Source organism: Hydractinia symbiolongicarpus, chromosome 12 (assembly GCF_029227915.1).
Source record: "Hydractinia symbiolongicarpus strain clone_291-10 chromosome 12, HSymV2.1, whole genome shotgun sequence".
NCBI classification, from domain to species: domain Eukaryota; kingdom Metazoa; phylum Cnidaria; class Hydrozoa; order Anthoathecata; family Hydractiniidae; genus Hydractinia; species Hydractinia symbiolongicarpus.
Genome location: NC_079886.1, coordinates 24,385,728 through 24,409,469, shown reverse-complemented (window position 1 = coordinate 24,409,469; position 23,742 = coordinate 24,385,728). Strand labels below are relative to the sequence as shown.

At 34.5% G+C, this 23,742-nt stretch overlaps 1 protein-coding gene across 5 annotated transcripts; it reads left to right on the top strand.

Annotated features, from left to right (window-relative positions):
• The first annotated feature begins 4,400 nt into the window (after positions 1–4,400).
• On the top strand, positions 4,401–22,141 carry LOC130621853 (uncharacterized). Of its 5 annotated transcripts, XM_057437206.1 has the most exons (13): positions 4,401–4,798; positions 14,254–14,384; positions 14,563–14,697; positions 15,003–15,908; positions 16,254–16,360; positions 16,811–16,956; positions 19,412–19,462; positions 19,984–20,169; positions 20,533–20,594; positions 20,671–20,773; positions 20,855–20,986; positions 21,329–21,501; positions 21,775–22,139. In XM_057437206.1, the coding sequence occupies exons 4-13, from the start codon at positions 15,901–15,903 to the stop codon at positions 21,857–21,859; spliced, it is 1,053 nt and encodes a 350-aa protein (XP_057293189.1). In that variant the 5' UTR covers positions 4,401–4,798; positions 14,254–14,384; positions 14,563–14,697; positions 15,003–15,900; the 3' UTR covers positions 21,860–22,139. The 5 variants fall into 5 exon arrangements, with proteins under 5 accessions (XP_057293189.1, XP_057293187.1, XP_057293188.1 ...); XM_057437204.1 differs by lacking the exon at positions 14,254–14,384; XM_057437205.1 differs by lacking the exon at positions 14,254–14,384 and having other exon boundaries at positions 14,563–14,708.
• Positions 22,142–23,742: the final 1,601 nt, after the last annotated feature.

Genomic DNA, 23,742 nt, shown 5'->3' with positions numbered 1-23,742 from the left:
CACATCTACTTTGCCTGATGCAAACAGACAGACAGACACACACAAACATACACAGACGGACATACACACAGTCTCGTATTATTATAGGCGATTAGTGAAGCCATTGAATTGCACTTTCAATTTTGGAAATAGGTAGAATAACTGACGTCATCTCCTGGACGGATAACTAGGACTATCTTGGACCAAAATAAAACCAATTTTTTTATTGTTTTCTGCGAAGGTGGGTTTTTTCACAGGCATTATTGACCAATTTCTTAAAGTTGTGTGCGTTTGTTTGCAACAGGCAAAATGTTGTGTTTAAATCCTTTTAAAGTATCCGAAAAATTACGACATCTTTGTCAAGAAAAGCCACTAGTTCCTGTTTGTGTGTACATTTTAAATCGTGTGATTAAATTAAAACAATATTATTTTCCGAATAAAATCATGTGATCGAAATAAAGCAAATTTCATTTGGCGGAAAATCCAGGTTTTCTTTGACAATTAAAGCAGGTATGTAGTAAATTTTTTTCGCATTTCGGAAGGTGAACGAAGTGAAGTACGGTGCGTTTACAACATTATTTGCAAATATTATAATATAAGAAAAATATAATTTATATGCTTTAAGACGTGGTTTATTTTCGTTTAAGCTTTAAATAAATTTTACGCTTGTGTTACAGGAGGTTATTTTAAACTCTTTCAGAAAGTTTAGGGTTGGATGGTGTGCAGAGAGCTATTAGTTACAACGGTACATTTTTAAAAACACTCGTTGGTAAGTAACATGGCTATATTCTTTACTACAATTAGATTTTCCATAATATTTCTTTGCAGCTACAATTCCGGACATAATATTTTTGTAAAAGGCCTCAAAATAGCAAAACGGCAACAATTTTTTATATTAAGTAGGTCGAGTAACCAAAATAGAAAATGTCCCAGATTTACTTTCCACAAAGTCGGAATTATGGAAAAATCCGCTCAACTATCTGGAAAGTTCCGAAAAATTGTGATATCCAGGCGTGGTTGACGTCAACAAACATTAGCGCACCTGGAGATTTTTGATGTAATCAAATTTATATTTGTAAGGCTTTTGTAAAAATTTTAAAGGATGATGATACCTTTTGCACAATAATTTTTTTTTTCACAATGTGAACAAAACAAAACAAGAAGCCCTGGGGGCTCTAAGAATTTCCGCGCGCTACTAAAATATTTGATGAAAACCTAATTCGTTGTGTTATTGTGCCAAACATTCGAAGGGGTTTGGTGCATGAACCTCTGAAGATAAAGCACACTAGTGACATTATATCTTACAACAAACGCAAACAAAACCAAACGTGTCATTAAACTCACATTTTAAAAGAAATTGCTAACAAAAAATACAGCCTATCATTCATGGTTGAAAGTCTTGCGATTGAAACGTTTATGGTCTTAAACGGCATTAGTTGACAAAAAATCAAAATTTTGATGTGACCATCATTTTCAGCATACTTTTTTTATTAACTGTGTCAATTTTAGTCGAAAATAAAGCAGTTTTAATTTTTGGATAAATTTTGGCCTAAAATGGCATTTAGGTGACAAAAATCAAAATTTTGATGTCACCATTATGTTCAGCATACTTGTTTTCTTAACTTTGCCAAATTTTGTTGAAAATAAAATAGTTTTAATTTTTGGACCAATTTTGGCCTAAAATGGCATTTAGGTGACAAAAATCAAAATTTTGATGTCACCATCATGTTCAGCATACTTTATTTGTTAACTGTGCCAAATTTTGTTGAAAATAAAATAGTTTTAATTTTTGGACCAATTTTGGCCTAAAATGGCATTTAGGTGACAAAAATCAAAATTTTGATGTCACCATTATGTTCAGCATACTTGTTTTCTTAACTTTGCCAAATTTTGTTGAAAATAAAATAGTTTTAATTTTTGGACCAATTTTGGCCTAAAATGGCATTTAGGTGACAAAAATCAAAATTTTGATGTCACCATCATGTTCAGCATACTTTATTTGTTAACTGTGCCAAATTTTGTTGAAAATAAAATAGTTTTAATTTTTGGACCAATTTTGGCCTAAAATGGCATTTAGGTGACAAAAATCAAAATTTTGATGTCACCATTATGTTCAGCATACTTTTTTGTTAACTGTGCCAAATTTTGTTGAAAATGAAGTAGTTTTAATTTTGGACCAATTTTGGCCTAAAATGGCATTTAGGTGACAAAAATTATGTTCAGCATACTTGTTTTCTTAACTTTGGCAAATTTTGTTGAAAATAAAATAGTTTTAATTTTTGGACCAATTTTGGCCTAAAATGGCATTTAGGTGACAAAAATCAAAATTTTGATGTCACCATCATGTTCAGCATACTTTATTTGTTATCTGTGCCAAATTTTGTTGAAAATAAAATAGTTTTAATTTTTGGACCAATTTTGGCCTAAAATGGCATTTAGGTGACAAAAATCAAAATTTTGATGTCACCATTATGTTCAGCATACTTTTTTGTTAACTGTGCCAAATTTTGTCGAAAACAAATACCAACTTTAGCCTGAAACGTCAATGCGAGACTTCCCAGTAGTTAAGGAGCATAGGTACGAAGTTTACATCTGTGGCGGAGCAATGTGAAATCCCAGGGTCGATTTTTTCTCAAAAAATGCTCCGAAAGAAAAAAACGACGGTTTTAAAGAATTTCCTATGCCTTCGGGCGCGGAAATTCAAAAATTGCGGGGTCGGCTTCTCAGGCAAGTTCTGCGTTTTTAAACAAAACAAGAAATGCCGATAAAAATATATATATATATGTTTTTAATTTTTAGTTCCAATAAAGTAGTAATATTTTATCTTATAACCCTTTGGGAGGGAACTGAGTTCGAAAACAATAACTTGTCAACATTACTTCGTCTGACAACGAAAATTGTGTGAACTACACATGTTTTTCTAGTCTACTACTGTCAAATAACACATGCGTCGGAGAGCAGTTTAAATATGGTGTTAAATTAAACAAATCAACTACTTATTCGGTCCCCAGGAGGTCAGTTTCACTCACGCCCTCCTGATAGCTGGCTAATGTGTGTGCTACCTCAAATACCATCCACAATTCAAATTAACGTCGTCTCTAGGACTTTTTGTCTTTCATCGGCGCTGTGCTTATTGATAGGTCTGACCATAGTTAATAGACTATGGTCTGACGAAAGTTCGTCCTGGTGTCCAATATGCAAAAGGAAACAACAGGTTTTGGGTACCGAGGTTGACTTTATATTAAACACCACTATGGAGCCAATTTCCAGTTCCCGGCCACACCTAAAACTTTAATATTGGTTATTACTTAACCTCGTCGCCTGGGCTTTTATAGGTTTTTATGCATTTAGGAGACACGTCCTGAGACTGTCAGGGAAGATAAAAAGCCCTGGGGGACGCAGTTAACGATACACAGGGAGCGAAAGTGTTTAAAATAAATGGTTTGATTTTACCGACTTCGCGCCCCATATATGAAAAGTCACTTTTGCAACAGTGCGAAACCAAGGATTTTTTAGCCATGGTTTAACAATCCAAAACAATGTGCAACGCACATGTGGAAAGATAAGAGAAGGAGTTTTTTTGTTTAAAATTTTCTAATCGTTCATCTACATCTCCCTATAATAACAGGATACTTATGTATGTCTGCGACTTTTGCAAAGGGAATTTTATTTTAAAATTGTTCTGTAGCTAATCTACCAAACTTTTACGTTAAAAAAATATAACTAGCTAAGTAGCAAAGTAGCTAGAGCTAGCTAGCTACTTTGCTACTTTAACTTACTAGACGTTAAAGGAATGTATATTAAGATAAGTGAAGCCATTGGATTGCTCTTTTTAGTTTAAGGCTAAATAAGTTAGATCCGTTACAAGTTTTGTCCAAGGTGTCTCAGGAACGGCGTGGTGCGTGATGTGGTTCTTTTGGCTGGTGGTTCTTAAACTCTTGATAGGATGAGCAAGATTTGACAGAGTGTGTTTGCTTTTGTTGTATCTACTATGATTAGATGCTTCAGGTGGTCTTAGAACTGGAGGTGGTTTCGGTGTGGAGTGACCAGTTTTCTTGCATTTGGCACATTGTTTTCCATACGCTGGGCAGAAGCCACGGCGATGAGAGCCAGCAGAAAATTTGCATTTGGTGATTTGTTTACGTTGGACGTGATTGATAATAGACTTGGCATGATTAGAAGCAACAGAGGAATTCTTGTTGTAAAGAGCTTTAGTTTGCTGTTTGGGAGGCTTCAGAGGCATGCCATTTTTGAGTGCTTTTTCTCAGCCAATGTCTGATTCCCCTAGTAAACGCTCTTGATTATAGTATTATATACCATTTCTTTCCCTACATCAAAAGTATATTGTATATATCTCTAGCTGATTTAACAGATACCTCCGCTTGTCTATTGGAATGGAGATAAACTGCAAGTTTTGCTCATGTTAATTGTGGTGACAGAATTACAGTTCTTTAGTATTGTGGTTAATATACATTAGGTTTACCTTAGTCATTGAACATGTCATGTAGAGCCTGACACAGTGGGCGTGGTTTCTACCTATAGAACTAATCTTAAAGATTGCCAGGGTTATTAGTCTCACTTGCCTGTAAAGGAACTGGACCCTACCCAGGTCTTGATTATTAATGGTTGCATATAAGAACCCAACATCCCACACTGCACAATTTCTTCAGATGTACCTTACAGCTTACAGTTATTTAGGAAGCCAAATCTATCTATCTAACCATTATCTTTCTATGTATATACTGGATTATATTGCACAAGGAGGCATTAGATAAAAAGCTTTGGATATTTCATCAGAAGAGACATTGCATGTAGCCAGGTCAGTTCTTTTCATATTATTTACTATCTATTAATGTTAGGAGAGTTAAGGCAATGTCACTTTTAAACTATAGAAGGCAAAGGGCATGTCTCTTGCAACTGTGGGCCCCAGCATAGGGTTAATAGCACACTTCTTTCTGAGAAATCTGGTTAGCAGAGAAGGTATTATGGAATAGAAAGCTTAGTTATCCAAATTAGTTATGCACTTCTACTAGCCATTATGGATTTTATGCAAGTTCAATTTAAACCCTGTGGTTTTAATTCATCATCCTTTTACATTTGTTAATACTAAGTAATAGTAGTTAGGGGCTACAAAGGCTAACATTGTGAGTCGTGGTAGGTCATCTAACAGATCCTTACTTAACAGGAAAACCTATCTGTTGTTGTGGCTCATTTTGCTTTATTTCTAGATTCACACACATATATATACATTCCCTCCTTTAAGTTGCCTAGCTTCCCTGTTTACATACCGTTGTTAACATCCTAAAACCTGTTCGAAATTCTTAGAACAACAGTGTCAGAACGACTACACATAGCTGTTTTATTATGAATTCCTTTACCAGGTGGTAATGCAAATAAAAAATTTTCTATATGCGAAGCTCCAATTCTTATACATGTTTATTTTATGAGCATGACATTTATAAGCATCCCTAGGCTTAAATTTAGTCATTTTAAGCATATATAAGCGGTATGCGAAGCCGAAGAAAACATCTTTTTATGTTTTGTTTCGTTAGCAGTTTTTTCTTTATTCTTTATATCTGCATTAACCAGTATGTCTTAAAATTTAAATTGTAATTAATGATGCTGAACACAATTAAAACAATTTCCAAAAAGATAGGAATGATAAACTAGACCTGATCAAAATTGCCAACTAATTTGTTCAATCACACAACAACTGGAAGCGAGTATTCAGAAAATTTACAAAGGACTGGCATTATCTTTATTTTGCTTCCATGTTAATATTGCTTATTTTGAAAATATATCTTACATACAATATGGCGTTTCTATATATAATCCTGCATTGGTGAAGGCTTTCAAGCGCAATAATTCAGAATTTGAACTATGTTTTAGCCAATCTAGGGGGGCGAAAGTTTAAAAATTTTCTTAGCCTGTTGGCCTCAACCATGGTCGGCCTCCTTTAACACTGAAGAATTTAATAATTTAATTTAGCCGGGCCTGTTAAGGAACACAAAAGACACAATTCTCACAAAAAAATGAAACTTCAAGCAAACAATCCTTTTAACTACATAGCTTATAATATCAATCTGAGTATCTGCAAAAAAAAAAAAAAATCAAAGATGTTCCCATTATGATGGGTTCTTAATTCGAAAAGCCTCTTAAAAAGGAGTTTAGCTCCCAAGATGATTTCATCTAAACACTTATTAGGGTAACATTAACAAACATCAATGTTGAATGCAATTTTGTGTCGGATTGGCTACTCTTGTGCCTAGGTACATGACTTTTTGTCAATTTAGAACAATTTATAACCTTATTGGCTGATCCCTAGATGCTGAGCGATTGGTGGTATAAAACTAGACAGGCTTTCCTTGTAGTTCTTCTTCAAAATTAAGGAAATGCTTATTTACTTTATCATGCTTTTGCTATGACTTTATAATAAATACAAATTCTGTTTTGCAATCATCACACAATTTTGTTACAATCATATAAATTAGATCACTGAGTGTTTGGAAATCAGGAAATAAATTGTTAAAAACGATTCTAGATGCAAAAGAAAGTGAAGGTAGAAATATGGTCAGGCTTTCCATTTACAGGAATTCTATTTTGGGAACACCCATACTGACAAGAGGGTTCTTTAAAAGAAAAGGAAAAATCATGTTGGCATTCCACCTTTGCTGTTACAAAAATTGTTAGATTTGGTCACTCTTGTGCTTTGACTGTGACGTTTATTGCATTATAAAAATAATAACTACTAATTTGATAAAATCTCACATTTTTTTAATTCATATACATGTTCTGAGCTACTCTTATGTCGTCTTTAGTTTAAATATTTACATAAAGTGTAGTGTATATAAGTACAAGGATTAACAGAAGCTAAATTTACAAACAATTTTATGAAAGTATTGGTTTTCGTGCATACAAAGGGTTCTGCTGTCGATTGTCAACACCATTATTTCCACTTCAGGAATTAGGTTTAAAATCTTTGAGTACCTCGCTTGTGTCAATGGTCAAATACAAACCATGAGAGTTTGTCTTGCTGGAGTCCAATATGAGAGCGTTATTATGGTTATAACACAATGCCAAACATGAATAAACTATGCATGTTACACAGTTTTTTTATAAGAAACCAGTCTATAAGAAACCTTAGGCTTGGAAAGTCAAAAATATCAAGAAACTTTTAAAAATTTGAGCAGGATGAGATAATCTTTTAACATTAAGAAACTTATTTTCATATAACAGACAAAAGGGTGGACAGAATAAAAAGAGTTTCTCATAAAGTAGAATAAAAACACCAGTAATTAGCATGTACCTGACGCTCAAAACATGTTGATGCACCTGACGCTCAGGGCATCTCTAGTGCAGTTATCATGTGAATAAGAAACATGTGCCTGACGCTCAGGGCATGATGAAGCATCTGAAGATCAGGGCATCTCTCATACACCTGACGCTCAGGGTATGAATGAGAAACCAGTTATTATTGTGTTATCTATTTATCACAAACTAGTTATTGAAATTTTAAACTCCAGGTTCAACCGACTGCTTAGCAGGAGGCTTGCGTAACATACATGTACTTGGCCTACCAATTACTCCAGCTCATCTATCTGAGATTTTGTTGTTTTAGAGGGATAGCCAATTTCCCAACTACGATAAAACTATGTTGCATTACTTAGTATCAGTGACATTTTCAGCCATTTTCAGTATCAGAGTACATCTCTCCTACCAAACACAAATGGAATCCTCTCACACACTTATCACCACATGATTTTAGTTCATAGGACAATAACATTCTTAACATTCATATCAAGTTAAAAAATTTCATTTGAAGTCTGTAAGATCTGGTTAACCAGGATGTGACTGTTATCGCAGATATATTCACTTAATTACAATGTTTTAGAAAACTGGTGTAATAATATTGCCAATGATTAATAAGATCACTAGGCTATGGAATTTGAGGCTTCTTTAGTGTGTTCAGTGTAATTTGTTGACATATTTAAATTGTCTTAATATTATTTAACGTTAACAGTTTCTTTATTCAAAATTAATTTTTTTATGACTGCATTGTGTAATATCAGCTGTGAGTGTTGGTGCAATAAAGTGTGGCAGTGTCAGTCAATTACATATGTGAATTTATTATTGTGTTATTACATTGCATCACGTCATATTGGAGAATTATGCAATAGTGTGTTTCTTCTTATTGTTCCTTTTTACAATATGGGGGAATTTGGGTGTGTTGGGCCTCCTTCGTCAGCCGTTTAGGCAAGTAATGTGTTGATAAAAGTCATTGTAGAATAAGAACACAAGTAATTAGCATGTGCCTGACGCTCAGGACATGTCGATGCGCCTGACGCTCAGGGCATCTCTAGTGTAGTCATCATGTGAATAAGAAACATGCGCCTGACGCTCAGGGCATGATGAAGCCCCTGATGCTCAGGGCATCTCTCATACACCTGACGCTCAGGGTATGAATAAAAACACCAGTAATTAGCATGTGCCTGACACTCAGGACATGTCGATGCGCCTGACGCTCAGGGCATCTCTCGTACACCTGACGCTCAGGGTATGAATAAAAACACCAGTAATTAGCATGTGCCTGACGCTCAGGACATGTCGATGCACCTGACGCTCAGGGCATCTCTAGTGTAGTCATTATGTGTATAGGAAACATGCGCCTGACGCTCAGGGCATGTTGAAGCCCCTGACGCTCCGGGCATCTCTCATACACCTGACGCTCAGGGTATGGAAGAGAACACCATAATTAGCATGTGCCTGACGCTCAGGACATGTCGATGCATCTGACGCTCAGTGCATCTCATCTGTCTCATGCACCTGACGCTCAGGGCATGAAAACGCCTATAACGCATAACCTGACGCTCAGGTTATGCATTATATATTTGTGCATATGACGGAGCACGAAGGAGGCACCTTCATTCCTACCCATTCCCCAAAAAAATTTCCATAAATAGTCTACGCATACTGAATGTGTTGTATCTACTCATTCCAACAGAAATACATTGTTTCTATCAATTTTTGTTATTATTCTGGAACCCAAAGCAATTAATTTGGTATTGTAAGCCAATGAAACACGATGGCAAACTCGCCAATGAGATGAAAGTTTGCTAATTTTATCTACCGTACTCTATCACAAGAAACACCTATCAATTTTCTAGAATGGTTTACACCAATTCATTTTATTCACAACTACAACACACGAAGTAATAGATTGATTAATAGGAAAAATATTTTTGATTTAGGTAATGTTTCAGACCTAGTTACACTTCATAATAGCAGGTCTAACCTTGTAAACTATGGTGGCAATATGTTTAGGGTTTCTGGTCCAGTCTCTGGAACAGTCTTCCTGTTCATATTCGAAACTCGCAATCTTTTAATGTATTTAAAATTAATCTTAAGAACTATTTTCTTGAACAATACATTTAAACTATTACGGGTATATATTAGCTCCAGCTATTTGTCTTCTTTTTCTTCTTCCCACTCTTCTTCTTCTTTTTTTTTTTTTTTTTTTTCAGGACGGTATTGAAGTTTGTACAAGTTTTTTTTTTTTTTTGCATGCAACCCAGAACTAGTTCAGAGATTTTACAGGGTCCTACTCGCATCTTTTAACTGGCCTCCGGACTGTTTTGATAGGTCCCCTGCTGGTTGTGATAGTTTATTAATACTTCCTTGTATTTATTCTGTTTAATTTTTGTAAACTTTCATTCCCAGAAAAGATTATCTGTATCTATATCTATCTGTATCAATCCCTTGTCGCGGCACTGAAAAATTCTGGACCACCATTACTTGAAGGTTCTTCTGGTACACCAAATCGAGCAAAGCAATTACAAAGGCAATGGATAAGTCCCTCTGACTCCCTCTGTAAGCCAATGAAAGACTATGGCAAACTCCCCAATGAGATGAAAGTTTGCTAATTTTATCTACCGTACTCTATCACAAGAAACACCTATCAATTTTCTAGAATGGTTTACACCAACTCATTTTATTAACAACTACAACACACAAAGTAATAGATTGATTAATAGGAAAAATATTTTTGATTTAGGTACTGTTTCAGACCTACTAACACTTCATCATATCTATCTGTATCAGTCCTTTGTCGCAGCACTGAAAAATTCTGGACCACCATTACTTGAAGGTTCTTCTGGTACACCAAATCGAGCAACGCAATTACAAAGGCAATGGATAAGTCCCTCTGACCCAGCTTGTGAAGATCCTTTTGGTGAACGATATACATCAGACCAGCCGGACAATCGATCACCAATAACCAAATAATGCTGTCTAACACACACTGGGTAGCAGTTCTTGAGAGGGGCATTTTTGGTGCAATCTGGGCATGATTGGTGACAACGTTTGATGTCTTCCGTCATTCTGATCTAAAACACAATTGCACGGGCTCAAAGGGCCATGGTAGACACACTTTGGTAAACGTAGTGCAGAACATCTAGAATGATAGACCTGAGGGAAGGTGGTACTACAACACGGTTGTTGTAGATGATGACATCCTCTGTGATGTATAGATTATCGCAATATCGCCAATAGGGTGATGTCGATGGCTTTGTCCAATATCAGTTTGGGTAGTCATGGTTGATTGCCTCCCGGAGGATAATGAAGTTATGGTCATTGCATGTTTCCTTGGCAAGATGTTTCCAGGTGATGGACATCAGTTTGAGAGTGTTGTGAGGGATAGCAGCAGCAACAAACGGATTCATAGATTCCTGAGAATATGCGAATCCCGAGGTGGAGCTGGATGAGGAGAAACAACATCAGCAGCAAAATTAGTTTTATCTGAAGTACCATGTCAAAGTCCGGTATTTTAAATGAACCAGCCTAGTATTGTCTGTTCCAATGCCCAAGTGACAGCATGGGCTTCCCCTTCAATTGGGGCATAGTGTTGCTGAGCAGATGACAAAAAGCGAGATCCAGCCAGGGTGATACGCCAACCGTTCAAACAGCAGTCAGGTCTAACATTCTCACATTGACAGTGTTTTTGAGGAAGGAAGTATCCTATTCCTTTCTTAGACCAGTCAGTATGGATGCATGTAGGTTTTTAAAGATCAAAGATTTCAACACCTTCGTGGATGGCATCAATGATAGCAGATTTTGAGTTCTGGAAAGATTGGTCAAAATCAGGCATCCAGTCGAAGAGATGACGAGGTGATAAAAACGGACGAAATGGGTCTAAATGCTCTAGGTATAATTAGCAACTTGATTGACCAGACCAAACCAGCTTCTATAAAAAGGGACGAAATGGGTCTAAAAACTCTGGGTATAATTAGCAACTTGATTGACCAGACCAAAACAGCTTCTGATGTCGGTAGTTGATTTTGGTGTGGGGAAGTCCTTAATTGCGTTGTAGAACTTCGGAAGTGGATCGATTCTGTTGCTAGTAATGCAAAACTCTACCTTTTGTGAAGAAAACTGAAATTTGCTGGGGTTGATTACGATACCTGCATTGCCCACAGTAGCAAGGAAGTCAATGATTCTCCACCAATTTTCCTCAAGTTTGTCATCATAAAAAAGGGTATCATCAACTATACGTTCTTTCAGATCAAAGTCAGCAAAAGCATGTCATTTCAACAATTATAGCTGTCTCCGGAAGATAGAAAACCTTATGGGGCTCGCTTATAGCGCCAGCGACCGTACAGGATTGACAAAGGTAGTCAAATGACTGTGATATCAAGCGTCTATCAAAGTTTTCCATGTGTTGCGTGAGATATGTCTGGCAAGATGGAATGGTGATTCAGCATTGTGGGTCTCTTGTTTGCAATGTTTGTTTAAGGGTGACAAATCAACGGTGCGTCTGGGAGACCCATCATTTTTTTGAGTGACGACCATTCTGTGGCACCAAAGTGACAGCTCTCCATATGGATCCCTATCAATCACACCAAGTGATTCGTCTCGCAAAAGGTCCTGGTGAACTTGATCCTGCCAATTGATAGTTTTACGGTTGGCGGTTTTTTTTTGAGGTGATTTTCGATGGGCAGTCCTGTCATGAATGGAAGTGGCAGGTGAGGGCAAGTATTGAATGTTAAGCCAGCGTAAAAATCCAGGAGCCAGTCTCGCATAGACAGGCTGCATCATATAAAAAACACAGGTGTGTGGTACGTCAGCTCCTAAAAATGTGTTCAGAGATTTTAGTGCGTGATTTATCACTCGCCTGAGCAGTCCTGGTCTTTTGAGGTGCGCGATCGAGCCCCACTCTTCCGTACGCTCCTACAGCAATGGAGCAGCATTTTTAATCATGCACCAAAAAACACCTTAGTCACTTCAATAATGCGCACCTGCAATGTCTTGTATAAAGTAATTATTTACTATAATAATAATCAAAGAAAAAGAAGAACAATTTTGTGTCTCCTTTTTAAATTTGGCACCGATCTTACACCACACAAAATTAACAACTTTTGCGCCGTCTTTTTCAATGGTTTTATAGCCAATTACATCTGACATGTTATAATTTAAAAAGGTTTTTAAGGCCAAACAATTTCCCTTTGCAGTTGCCATCCCTCCACGCTACACGCAATTCTGTACTCTAAAGAAATTTATTTCTGCTTCTTTTTCTTTTGAAAGAAGTTTTATCGTTTTTACCTTTTTATTCAAAAAATGATCAATGGGTTTTACCTGTTCATTCAAAAAGTGATCAATGTGACACGAAACACGCCATCAATTTGAATTGGTGACTTGTTTGCAGCATTACATAAAAGCATGACTTGCGACAGGTCGGACATTTGAAATCCAGGTTCCAAAAACTTGTCTACAACCATCAGTCTGATTGGGCACCAGAGTCTACAGTCGCAGTACTTTCAACTTGACTGGTAGGACGGTTATCGATACCATTGCTGAGGGAAAGTGTCGGATATGTGGAGTGTCCTTTGCTTTTCTCCATTTGCCTTTGGTGAAGATTTGGTGATTGAGACGCACTGTCTTCTTCTGTTTGTTTGATGGAGCTGGCATGTTGATGGTTGAGATTTGTCCAAGAGGATCTTCATTGCCGATGGAGATTGATCCTGTTGTACCAGTTTGCTTTGATTCTGTTTTGTTTCTTCTTCAACAGCTTTGGCAACAAGCATGGAGGTGTTTGTTCCATCCTCATGTTTTCTTTGTGAAGAGGTGGAATGTGGCTGCACAACCAGGAAAAGAAGCAGTTTTGGACTGGTTGAAGGCTAATGGTGATGGGGCACGTTTGCGAGGCTCTCGCTTTGTGTAAGAAGGGTTTCTCTGTTTTATCTTTGATATTCAAGAAGAGTCATGACATTAGATGATGGGTTAGCGTTTCTTCCAGTTTTTCTGGTCTCAACAAAAGAGATTGTGTCTGGAATTAGTCTTGTATGAATACCGTCAGTACTAAGAGTTTCACGCCTTATGTCCAAATCCGCAATACCGTTTAGAGGACCTCACGGATGACTTCATCGGTGTAGTACATTTCACCGATGATATTTGAAAAACAGTTGGAGCAGTTTACGTCGAAGTTAGTCTTAAAGTCGCATGTCTCAGGTTGTCTTTATCCATGTTTTAAAAAAACTCACACTACTATATTAAGTCTCTGAGTTTAAGATCAAAACATGGATAAAGATCGTCCAATGAACCAACAAACTTTTTATTTCTATTTTTTATCAGTTCTGTTAATTGTTTTGATCTATAAAATACAAGAGATAAATAATTATTAGATCAGTTTAGTTCACTATCCTCCAAACTTTTATTTCATGTATTATGACGTTTTTAATTGTATCAACTTTGTATATAAAACAGAGTATATAAACTTTTTAATTTTAACTTTTGTATAGTACTGATAATAGCGTATACCAAAAAGCTTTTACATATATAAATATATGTATTTTTTTAAATATATATATTACATATATATATATATTTAAAAATATATATTGATCTTAAAAATATTATGCCTATAGTTTGATTAAGCTGTTTAAAAATGACAACTTGCATTGTGCCAATTTTATGTGAAACATAAGTTCATTATTGTTGCAAACAAGCCCTGATATTCTTAAGCGTTCCCATATTTAGATAAAAAATGTGATTTTTAAGGGGGAAGAGAAAGAGAAAAGTGATAATTTTTTGTATTATTAAGCGTTTCATTCTTAGCATATTTCATAAGAGCAAGTTTTTACTACCATTACATATATGGTTAAAAGTTGTATGTATATTAGGTTAGTAACATTACTAGTATGGTAAAGAATGGTAACAAAAAAAGAAGGACTCATAGAAGGAGTAGACAATATCAAAAATTAATAACGAAAATCCTAACATTAGTTAAATATTATAAAATATTAGCAAGTATATATATATTTTCAATTATGTCATCTATTGAGAAGTCTCGATTCATACTGGTTTTATGTAGAAGATTGCTGACAAAAATGAAATTCTCTTCCAATAATAAGAAGGTAAAAGAAAGCCTTTGTATTTACATGTGTTGAGGGAACAGCTAGGTGAGATAGCAACAGTATATGTAATTATACACTTTAAAGAATTTATCCCATTTCTATCTTGGACTTTAAATATCTCTTTAGTTTTACACTAATGATAATGTCTTTAATAAGAAAATTGAATTTTTTCTTTTAGGATGTAAGTTATTGGAAGAATGCACCAATTTATGTCTTTATAAAGCAGAATTACAGAGATAACAGATTGTCAGAAGTTGATTCACTTTTACTGCAATATTATACTTCTCTTTTGCATTCGAATAAAATTTCCCAGGTATGCATCAGGTAAAATTCTTTTTTATGGAAGATTTAAAAAAATGGCATGAATGAATGAATTTATTCCTTACATTATTCTTTTCAGTAAAGGGTGTAGATTCAAGTGTTTATAATTCTCATATCGTTCTCATATCTCTGATTAAGCTTATCATCTAAGATAAAGGCTATGTATAAATTCATATTTTTTTTCCAAACAGGTTAACAAGATTATATCATTGTTATATACTAGCCTTGATTGTTTGATATATCTAGCCTTTGGCACACTGCACTGGAACACCCACATTTTGCTATTGTTTTCTTTAGGATTTGTCATTGAAATATAAAGGAGTTGGTGAGCGCTCAGTAGAAGAAACGGCCGGTATTGTTGGCTTAAAGTTACCAAAACTATTTAAAGACTCAAATTCATAACATGACTTAATGATTTTATAAAATTTAATATAAATTAGTGATTTTAGCCCTGTATAAGTAAAACTGATTTTAAACGTGATATTTTCCAAAGTATCAATTTTAGAATATTTTTGTCCCCATAATTTTGGGACAAGATAAAAGACTTCTTTTTAACCAATAGTCATGCTAGATATAACCAACACCCACCATTATAAAAAAAATAAAGTTAATTTCAACCTTTTCTATCTTCTGTATAAGAAAAATGCATCCCTAAGGAGTTTCAAATCCCTAAATTTTCAAACAACCATTTCGTCCAAAATTACGACTGTGCAAAAACTTTGTTAATTACTGTAACATTGGACAATCTTTTTTAAATCCTTTAACCACTTTTGGCAAAATGTTTACAAATGCTTATTCTTTTTTAGTGAAAATTTTTTTTATATTTCTTTGTGTTTTATGGATGTTGTTTACTAAAAAACATTTTAAGGTTGGTTTACATTAATAAAATAGGTGGCTCAATTTATCTGAAATAAGTAAATACATTTTTGTGTTAGTTTAAACAATCTGGATATAATACAATACATATTTGTCCCACCTTTTCTGCTACAATCAACTTATTTTTTGCCTTTCACCCTTTTCATTGTTAAGCTACTAAATTTTTTATTAATTATGAGTGAACATTAGTAGTTTATAGTTGTATTATTTTAAGTTGATATTGTAGATGTTATTTTTTATTTGTTCCTTTATTCTTGCTATGTATCTAAATGTTTAAAGTGTCTTCGTATCTCTAGATTAGGAATAAAATTATAGTAACATGATTATGTAAGTAAAATCGTGTAAAATTTATATAAATATTTTTACACAAGTAAAGAAAACAATGGTTTGTATTTTCTAAACTAATAGTTCATTTTTACATCTTTTTTACGTCTATTTTGATTTGGTTTTATTACTACTGATTGTTGTCTGTGTGATGGCATGAAACTATTAGTTTAGAAAAAAACCCATTGTTTTCTTTACTTGTGTATTTGCTCTGTTGAAACAACATTGAACACTTTATGAAGAAGGAAGAATAACCTTCAACGCATATAAATATTTTTATTATAAATCAACAAAATTATTAAATGAATAATATAAATATCTAGTTATATGTTACTTTATTTCTTGTAGGTTTCCTGAGACATACGTCAAAGATTTCCATGATGTGGACTGTATTAAAAAGATGGACTATAGAACACTTGGTGACACAGGATTAATGGTGTCAAAATTAAGTTTAGGTAGAATTATTTAATTTAATCCAGCTTTGAAATTTGAATTTTTTTAGGAAAATGGCATTTGTGAAATTGAAATTCCAGGAATATTTTTATATACTCATTTATCATGTTATTCTGGGTGTGATCAGAGTGTTTCAAAATAAAGTCTGAACAAATTCAGATAACAACTTCTCACTTACCGTGCCTGTGTCTGACTGATGTTATTAGCTTTCTTTGTCCCTTTAGAATTGCGTGAAATATTTTTAAGTTTAAATAGTTCAGTAGTTATATAAAAATGAATTGAAGTAACAAAAATTACATCGATGTATATTATATACACAAGCCAGTGTCAATAATTTTTGTTATTTTGTGATTGTATATTCTTTTGCAGGTCATATGACTTGTTTTAAATATTTGTTTAAACTGGCAGGCAGCTCCTGTCATTATAACACTTTATTTATGTTTTCATATTAGGTCTTTCAGCAATGGGATCTGTGTATCGTGCTACTGATGATAGCCATTCATGGGATGTCGTGGAGCACGCTATAAAATCTGGAATCAATTGGATAGATGGTGCACCATGGTATGGTCATGGTAAGGCAGAGACTGTGTTTGGTGAGGTAAGTTTGTTAGAGTATATTGGAAAAGCTAGCACTTTTTAACTTGTTTAAACTCAAACAATGAGAAGTTATATGTGTATAGTGCCAGTTCTTCTGCAAAAATTCTTATAATATATACAAACTACAAACATGTAAATAAAAACAAAATAGCCTCTACAAACAGTCTCTTGAATAAATACAAAACAAAAGGCTCATCAGACAAAGTAAAGGCTATATAATACATAAAAAACATCTATATTGTATAGGAAGAGTATAATCTGCTAAATAGAACTCAACAACACAAAGGACTGTATCAAAGACTAAACCAAAAACTGGAGAAAAGACTAGAAACGATTAAATGGTATAAGTCTAGACAATAGTTAAAATGCCAATACAACGTAAATAGGTGTAGAAAAAGAAATAAATATAGGAAAGAAAAAGAAAACAAAAATTCTGCTATATGTGATGCAATAACTTGTTGGGCAGAAACTCGCTTTTGATACCCCCAAAGTTAGATGACATCTAAGAAAATCTCTGCTTCTAATGCGAAGGTTACACCCTCCCACTGAAATAAGTTGATCCCATACTGACAAGCAATAAAACCAGTAATGCTCAACTTAATGTGCCTGCTTCATACAAGACATAAATGACTTATATGTAAAAACACAGAGCTTAGGGGTAGATGAGTCTCTCCAGCAAAAAACCTTTGTATTATGCAAGGCTGCAGTGGTAAAAAAACCGTGTTGACCGCTACAACAGGACGTTAGTAGAGGAGCTAACCAAAACAAATCTGCTTTAGCGCTGTGTGAAGGACTTCAACTAGCTGAATATAAACCCCCATAAAACTTATGAGAAATTTTAAGCTTTTATGCTTAATTTTTTAAGCTATTTTTCGCGAGATAACTAACTAAAGTAATTCTGATTTTTCTGATTTTAGGTGCTATACCAACTAGAATGTTGTTGATTTAAAATTTTTGATCGATGAAAGCGTTATTATTTTTCTTTATAGAACAATAGTTTTGCGTTGACTCATGTGTTTAAAGCCTGCATATTATTCACTAGAATCTTTTAATATATCTTTGGCTTGCACTTGATATATCAAATCCATTTTTTCTGTTTAACCATGTGCCAAGAGCACTAATATCCATTTTCATATATTTATCTGTTGTAGCTATCATCTTTTTTGTAGTTTAAAGTTGTGGAAATAGTACCTGTAGGTAAATGAGTAATTAGATGATATTAATTTACAATTTTTATATATCAGTAAAAATTTTTGCAGGAAAAAAAATCATGAGTTTCGTGAATTAGTCTGGAATTTGCAAAATTAAATTCGCTCAAAAAATTTGAATTCTCTAAATTTGCGAAATTAAATTGTCGCTAAAAGTTTAGTTTTTGGAAATTCGCCCTATTAAATTCCTGCGAAAAATTGAATTCTTGAATTCGATTCTTTTAAAAGGAAATAATGGCGGGAATAATGTTTATGCATGGGCCGATGGTCTCGATTATCGTCATAATGTTTATGCACGGGCCAATGGTCTCGATTATCGTCTTGATATAATTACTGATTCTACCTAAGCTTCTGGGCAAGAGGTTTGTGGTACGATATGCGAGTGTCAGACTAAGGATAGGAACATTACACTCTTGAATATCAATGGCTTGTGCGATGTTATCGTCTTGTAATGTATACAACTATTTCACCACGTACTTCTGTGCAGCGCAAAAAAAACTATTTGAGTAGGATCACAACATTGGACTCTTGATTTAATGTAAACAGTTTAATGGTGCTCGCGCCATGAGCGTTTATTGTTTTTTGCGATAATTACAATTGTTCACCATAAGCTTCTAGCTGACTTATTGGTGGTGCACGGAGCACGTTATAGGTTAGTGGGGCGGGTTACAGAATAGTTATTTTCGTCACAATTCAGGTTAGACAGCAGGTATTCTACATTGGATTTGAATAAGAATCACATACAATTATTTACCTACAGGCACTATTTCTGCAACTTTAAACTAGGAATATCATTTTTTAGGAAATACGCCGAAAATGGCCAAGGTGATATGGGGAAGGTGAGATTTTCCAGGAGGACAAACCCCCCAGACACCATGGTTTGGTTAATCTCTACTAACTAGAAATGTGTACTAACTATTAATATTTTTCGAAAACTTTTTCTAAATTATTGATTTAGGTTACATGGTGCATACATAAGTGCATACAATTTAACTCGATTCTATGTTATTCGCACAGTCAAAGTCTCAAGTTGCGCCTTGATTAATAAAGGCTAAATGTGAAATAATTAAATGAAAATTTGTAACAGGTGGCTTAATTGCAATGTTAGTTTACTTGAAAGGAGTTCTAATATTATTATTTTGTAAAACCTTTACAAAAAAGCCGCCCTACCTTAAGGACAATTATATCTATATTGTCTTATGAATGTACCTTATTGTATGGCTATTATTGTGAAGATTTTATTTTTAGGCAATCCAAAAAAAGCAGATACCAAGAAAAGCTTTTTATCTTGCTACTAAGGTAAATTCTCAATTTTTGTAAAAAGCGTAGACTTATGCATCAATCCGCAGTTTGCAAAGTTCCCAACGAACCTTAAAAATATTGAATAACCTAGAATCTTAAAAGGGTGCCTTAAAAACTATGATTATGAAGTTATAACGAACGATATTTTTTCGTTGCTTACAATGCCTGCTATCATTTAGTACTTGAAAAGTTAGACTAAGTGTATTGTTACCAATAGAAGTCATGTATATATAAATCAATTAAGTATCAATTAAGGGGAATTGAGAGTCGAGGAGACCACTAATTCATATCGACAGTACCAACTATGAAAATGCCAATGTGCGGTAAGGTAATTATTAATTAAGCTAAATTCTACATGTCAGCTGCTTACAATACGTTTTTGGTGTAGATTTGGGTTCGACAAAAAACATGCAGTGTTTAAGTTTTTTTTAGTTTTTTAAGGAGGAACATTGTTATATCCTTTTTGGAGGTACTCGGAATTATGACGATACAATGCTTTATTAACTAATTGTTTTTAGGTCGGTCGATACGCCCCTGACATTGAGAATATGTTCGATTTCTCTGCTGAAAGAGTAACTCAGAGTGTTGATGAAAGCTTGAAAAGATTGGGAGTTGATTATATCGATTTGATTCAAGTGCATGATATGGAATTTGCCCCTTCTGTTGACATAATTGTCAATGAAACTTTACCAGCCTTACAGAAGGTAATTTGTTGTTGCTACACAAAATGTTATGAATAGAAAGTAGATTTTACCTCTGTGCTCTACCTCTGTGTTCTACCTCTCTGTTCTACCTCTGTGTTCTACCTCTGTGTTCTACCTCTGTGTTCTACCTCTCTGTTCTACCTCTGTGTTCTACCTCTGTGTTCTACCTCTGTGCTCTACCTCTGTGTTCTACCTCTGTGTTCTACCTCTGTGTTCTACCTCTCTGTTCTACCTTTCTGCTCTACCTCTGTGTTTTATTCCTTAAACAACTTCCCTTTCCTCCTTGACAGATTGAAAGAGTGAAATTGCATGAAGCAACGTATCTAAAAGATGAAACAATTCTAGAATCTTTATAATTTTTAGTTAAAAGAAAGTGGAAAAGTAAAGATGATAGGGATAACAGGTTATCCATTAGAACTGTTCAAGTAAGTTGAAGTACCAATTTTCATGTGCGTCTTTCACGAGACTTGTTTTTAGATAGTTTATTGGTTGATGTTATAGAACTGTTATTGATCGAAGTTCTGTAAAAATCGACGCTATTCTGACCTACTGCCACTACTGTTTAAATGATACGTCTCTTCTGAAGATGTTGCCATACTTTGAGGTGAATTACTACAAAAGCTCTTTTTATATATAACTGGTAGTTTGTTTAGACAGAATTTTTACAAAAACATTATTTCATTAGTCTAAAAAAATTGCAGTTATCAATGCATCTCCAACTGGTATGGGTTTATTGACAAACAGAGGTACGCCATCTTGGCATCCGGCTACTGAAGAGATTAAAGCATCTTGTAGGAAAGCTGCGGAGTACTGTGAGGTATGTTAATAACATTCCTGATGTAATTATTTTCATGAAAAAAAGTGTCAGAAGAAGTCAGAAGCTTGAATCTGTATGTTTATATAGAATGTCCTGTGAAAAGACATAATTTATTATTTCAAAGCCAAAATTTAGAGATGCACAAGATGAACAAAACTGTTGACTTTGTTCCATAAAAAATATTTTTCTTATTTTTTTAAAACAGAAGATATGTATATAGAAAGGGTAAAATTACCCTACTTTCATCAACAACGGACCAATACAAACACAGTTATGTCATTCGTAAAAAAAAAGGCACAAAAATGGGATTTTGTAACTTCGTTCTGTTCTTCCATATTATAGAAGGAAGGCGTTGACATCTCAAAGTTAGCATTACATTTTACTTGCTCTAACCCGGACATCCCTACCACGTTAGTGTCAACTGCAAGTCTAGTCAACTTAAAGAATAATCTTCATTCTGTTTTGAATAATTTAACAGATCATGAACGTGAAGTTATGAAGACAGTGCAAGAGAAGTAAGGATATATTTTATTTACACTTGATTTTTTAGTTTTGTATTTATCGAAGAACCTTTCCCGCATTGGTTTTTTGAACGTAATTCTCGATGAGTCAAGCAAGTTGTGTTATTGCATTTTTCGCGCGCTTTTCGGTAAAAAGACCAGCAGTAGTTTCAGTCTCTCGGAATTTCTGTGGTTTGAAACATATTGATTTTCTATACGCTAATTCCACCAAAAGTTATACGTTGTTTTTATTTTTTTTTTATTTTTATCATTTTATTTTTTACACAGGTATCTGAAAGAAATAGCAAACCAAACATGGGAGGACATTGAAGTTACCCAATATTGGAATAAATTAAATTCAATACAGAAATAATTACCTGATGCCATAAAACTAAAGTAATAATTGCCAAGAAAAGAATTTGTGTGTAATGCGGAATTACACTACAAACAAATTTTACTATGAAGAAAACAAGCTGATAACTACTTTTGATGATTTATACTTGCATGCGATGGTTATAATCATACTCTCGGTACATTTAATTAATTTATTTCGCTACGTTCAACAAAACTGTAGAAATTGTTTTATATATCAATACTTTTTTAACTGTAAAATAATTATCGTGTAATTGTAACTTTAGGAAACAAGACGTCGTTTTCTTTCCCCGATTCAATTCCGGTATTTTCACACTTCTATTATTTGTAGCCTAAAACCGAGTCTGATCCTTTTTTATTTGTCATGCGTGTAACTGCTATACGGCTTTAAAAGTTGGCTGTTGGACGTATAACTAGCTAGTTAACAAACTTGCTTAGTTAAAATGGCTTATATCTAGTATTCTGTTGCTGTGTGTATTATTTTATTTTTGGTCTGACTTTACTATTTGCCACTGCATTGCTCGAAAACAGCTATTATTATTATTTATTATTATAGCCTCTTTAATTCCTAATAATGGTACTGTTATCAATGAGCACCCTGCGAAGGGGGTCCTAGTGCATTTAAAGCTCCTATTTAAGCTAACGAAGGTGTGCAAAACACAACAACCGCCATATCAATCCCATTCTCATACTAAATTTTAAGCAGAAAGGATTGCGTCGCACTTTTATAGTCTCTGGCATGATTCCGTCGTGGATCGAACTCACGACCTTCCGCACTGGAAGCGAACGATTTACTACAAACAACCACTCTTGCATTGCTGTTCACGACATCTAAAGGACTTTTATCAACAACACTTAATAACAACTTGTGTGTACCAACCACAATTTTTTAAATCTTTGACAAATTTTTAACGAAAAAACTGATAGCTTTCATTGGCTTTTAGATAAGTTGAAATATATCATTGATGGGGAATACCTTTTTCCGATATTAACGAGTCACAAAATTAACAATCACGAAAATAACGCAAAAGAAATTAAGGCGAAAAAAAGTATTTAATTAACGCGATTTATCTCACCTGACTCACAAAAAGCATTAACATAACGCGATTCAGGAAATATGAGAATAGGTTCATTGAAAACCACTTTCTTTTATTATTTTCAGAACGTTTACAATATATCAGCTGCCCTGTCAGCTTGCCTTAATCATTTTTGGTGAGTAAACCCTATCAGAAAAATGCTTTTTTGCGTCAATCAGAAGGAGAACGAAATTGCCAAGCTCGAACCCAGCACCTTTTACCGTGGCGTCGAAATTAGATTAAAAAGGAAAAATAATGCTTTTTAAGGATTTAAAACCACCACCTACAACGACGCCACATCTTCCGGTGCCATATTTGTTTATGTATCACTTTTAGGATTTTTGCTGACGCCAGCTAAAAGCGTTGCATAATTAGGGTAATGCCGTGGGCCAATTAGATGCGATACGGTGACCAGCCTGGTCCAGGGCTATTTCGCTAGAACTATCAGAAAGCGCAGCGCCGTTTGAGAAGCAAATAGTCCTGGGGACGAGGTTGCGAAATTGCTAGAAAAACATATTGATAAATTTACAGGTTTTAAATTAACTTGTAACGTTTAACGTCCTGGATATTTGCGTTACAATTTAACAAGGGGCGTGTAAGAAATTTTGTTCCTCGTTAATTTCCTGGAATAAAGTAGAAAGTAACCCTGGACCCAATTAATTTAGCTAAAATTTTAAAATGTGTTGCTGACTCTTTTAAGCTTTGGGGAGACGATGCGATTTTTTCATCCGCATGCAATGCGATTTTGTTGTATTGCACGCGGATGAAAAAATCGCATCGTCTCCCCAATGCTTTATATCCACTAAAC

Bases quoted from the DNA above. Each gene is read 5' to 3' on its own strand.
- LOC130621853 (XM_057437204.1), top strand. The intron at 16,361-16,810 runs GTAGAATTATTT...TTTTCATATTAG, and splicing joins GGTGTCAAAATTAAGTTTAG to GTCTTTCAGCAATGGGATCT. The intron at 19,463-19,983 runs GTAAATTCTCAA...AATTGTTTTTAG, and splicing joins CTTTTTATCTTGCTACTAAG to GTCGGTCGATACGCCCCTGA.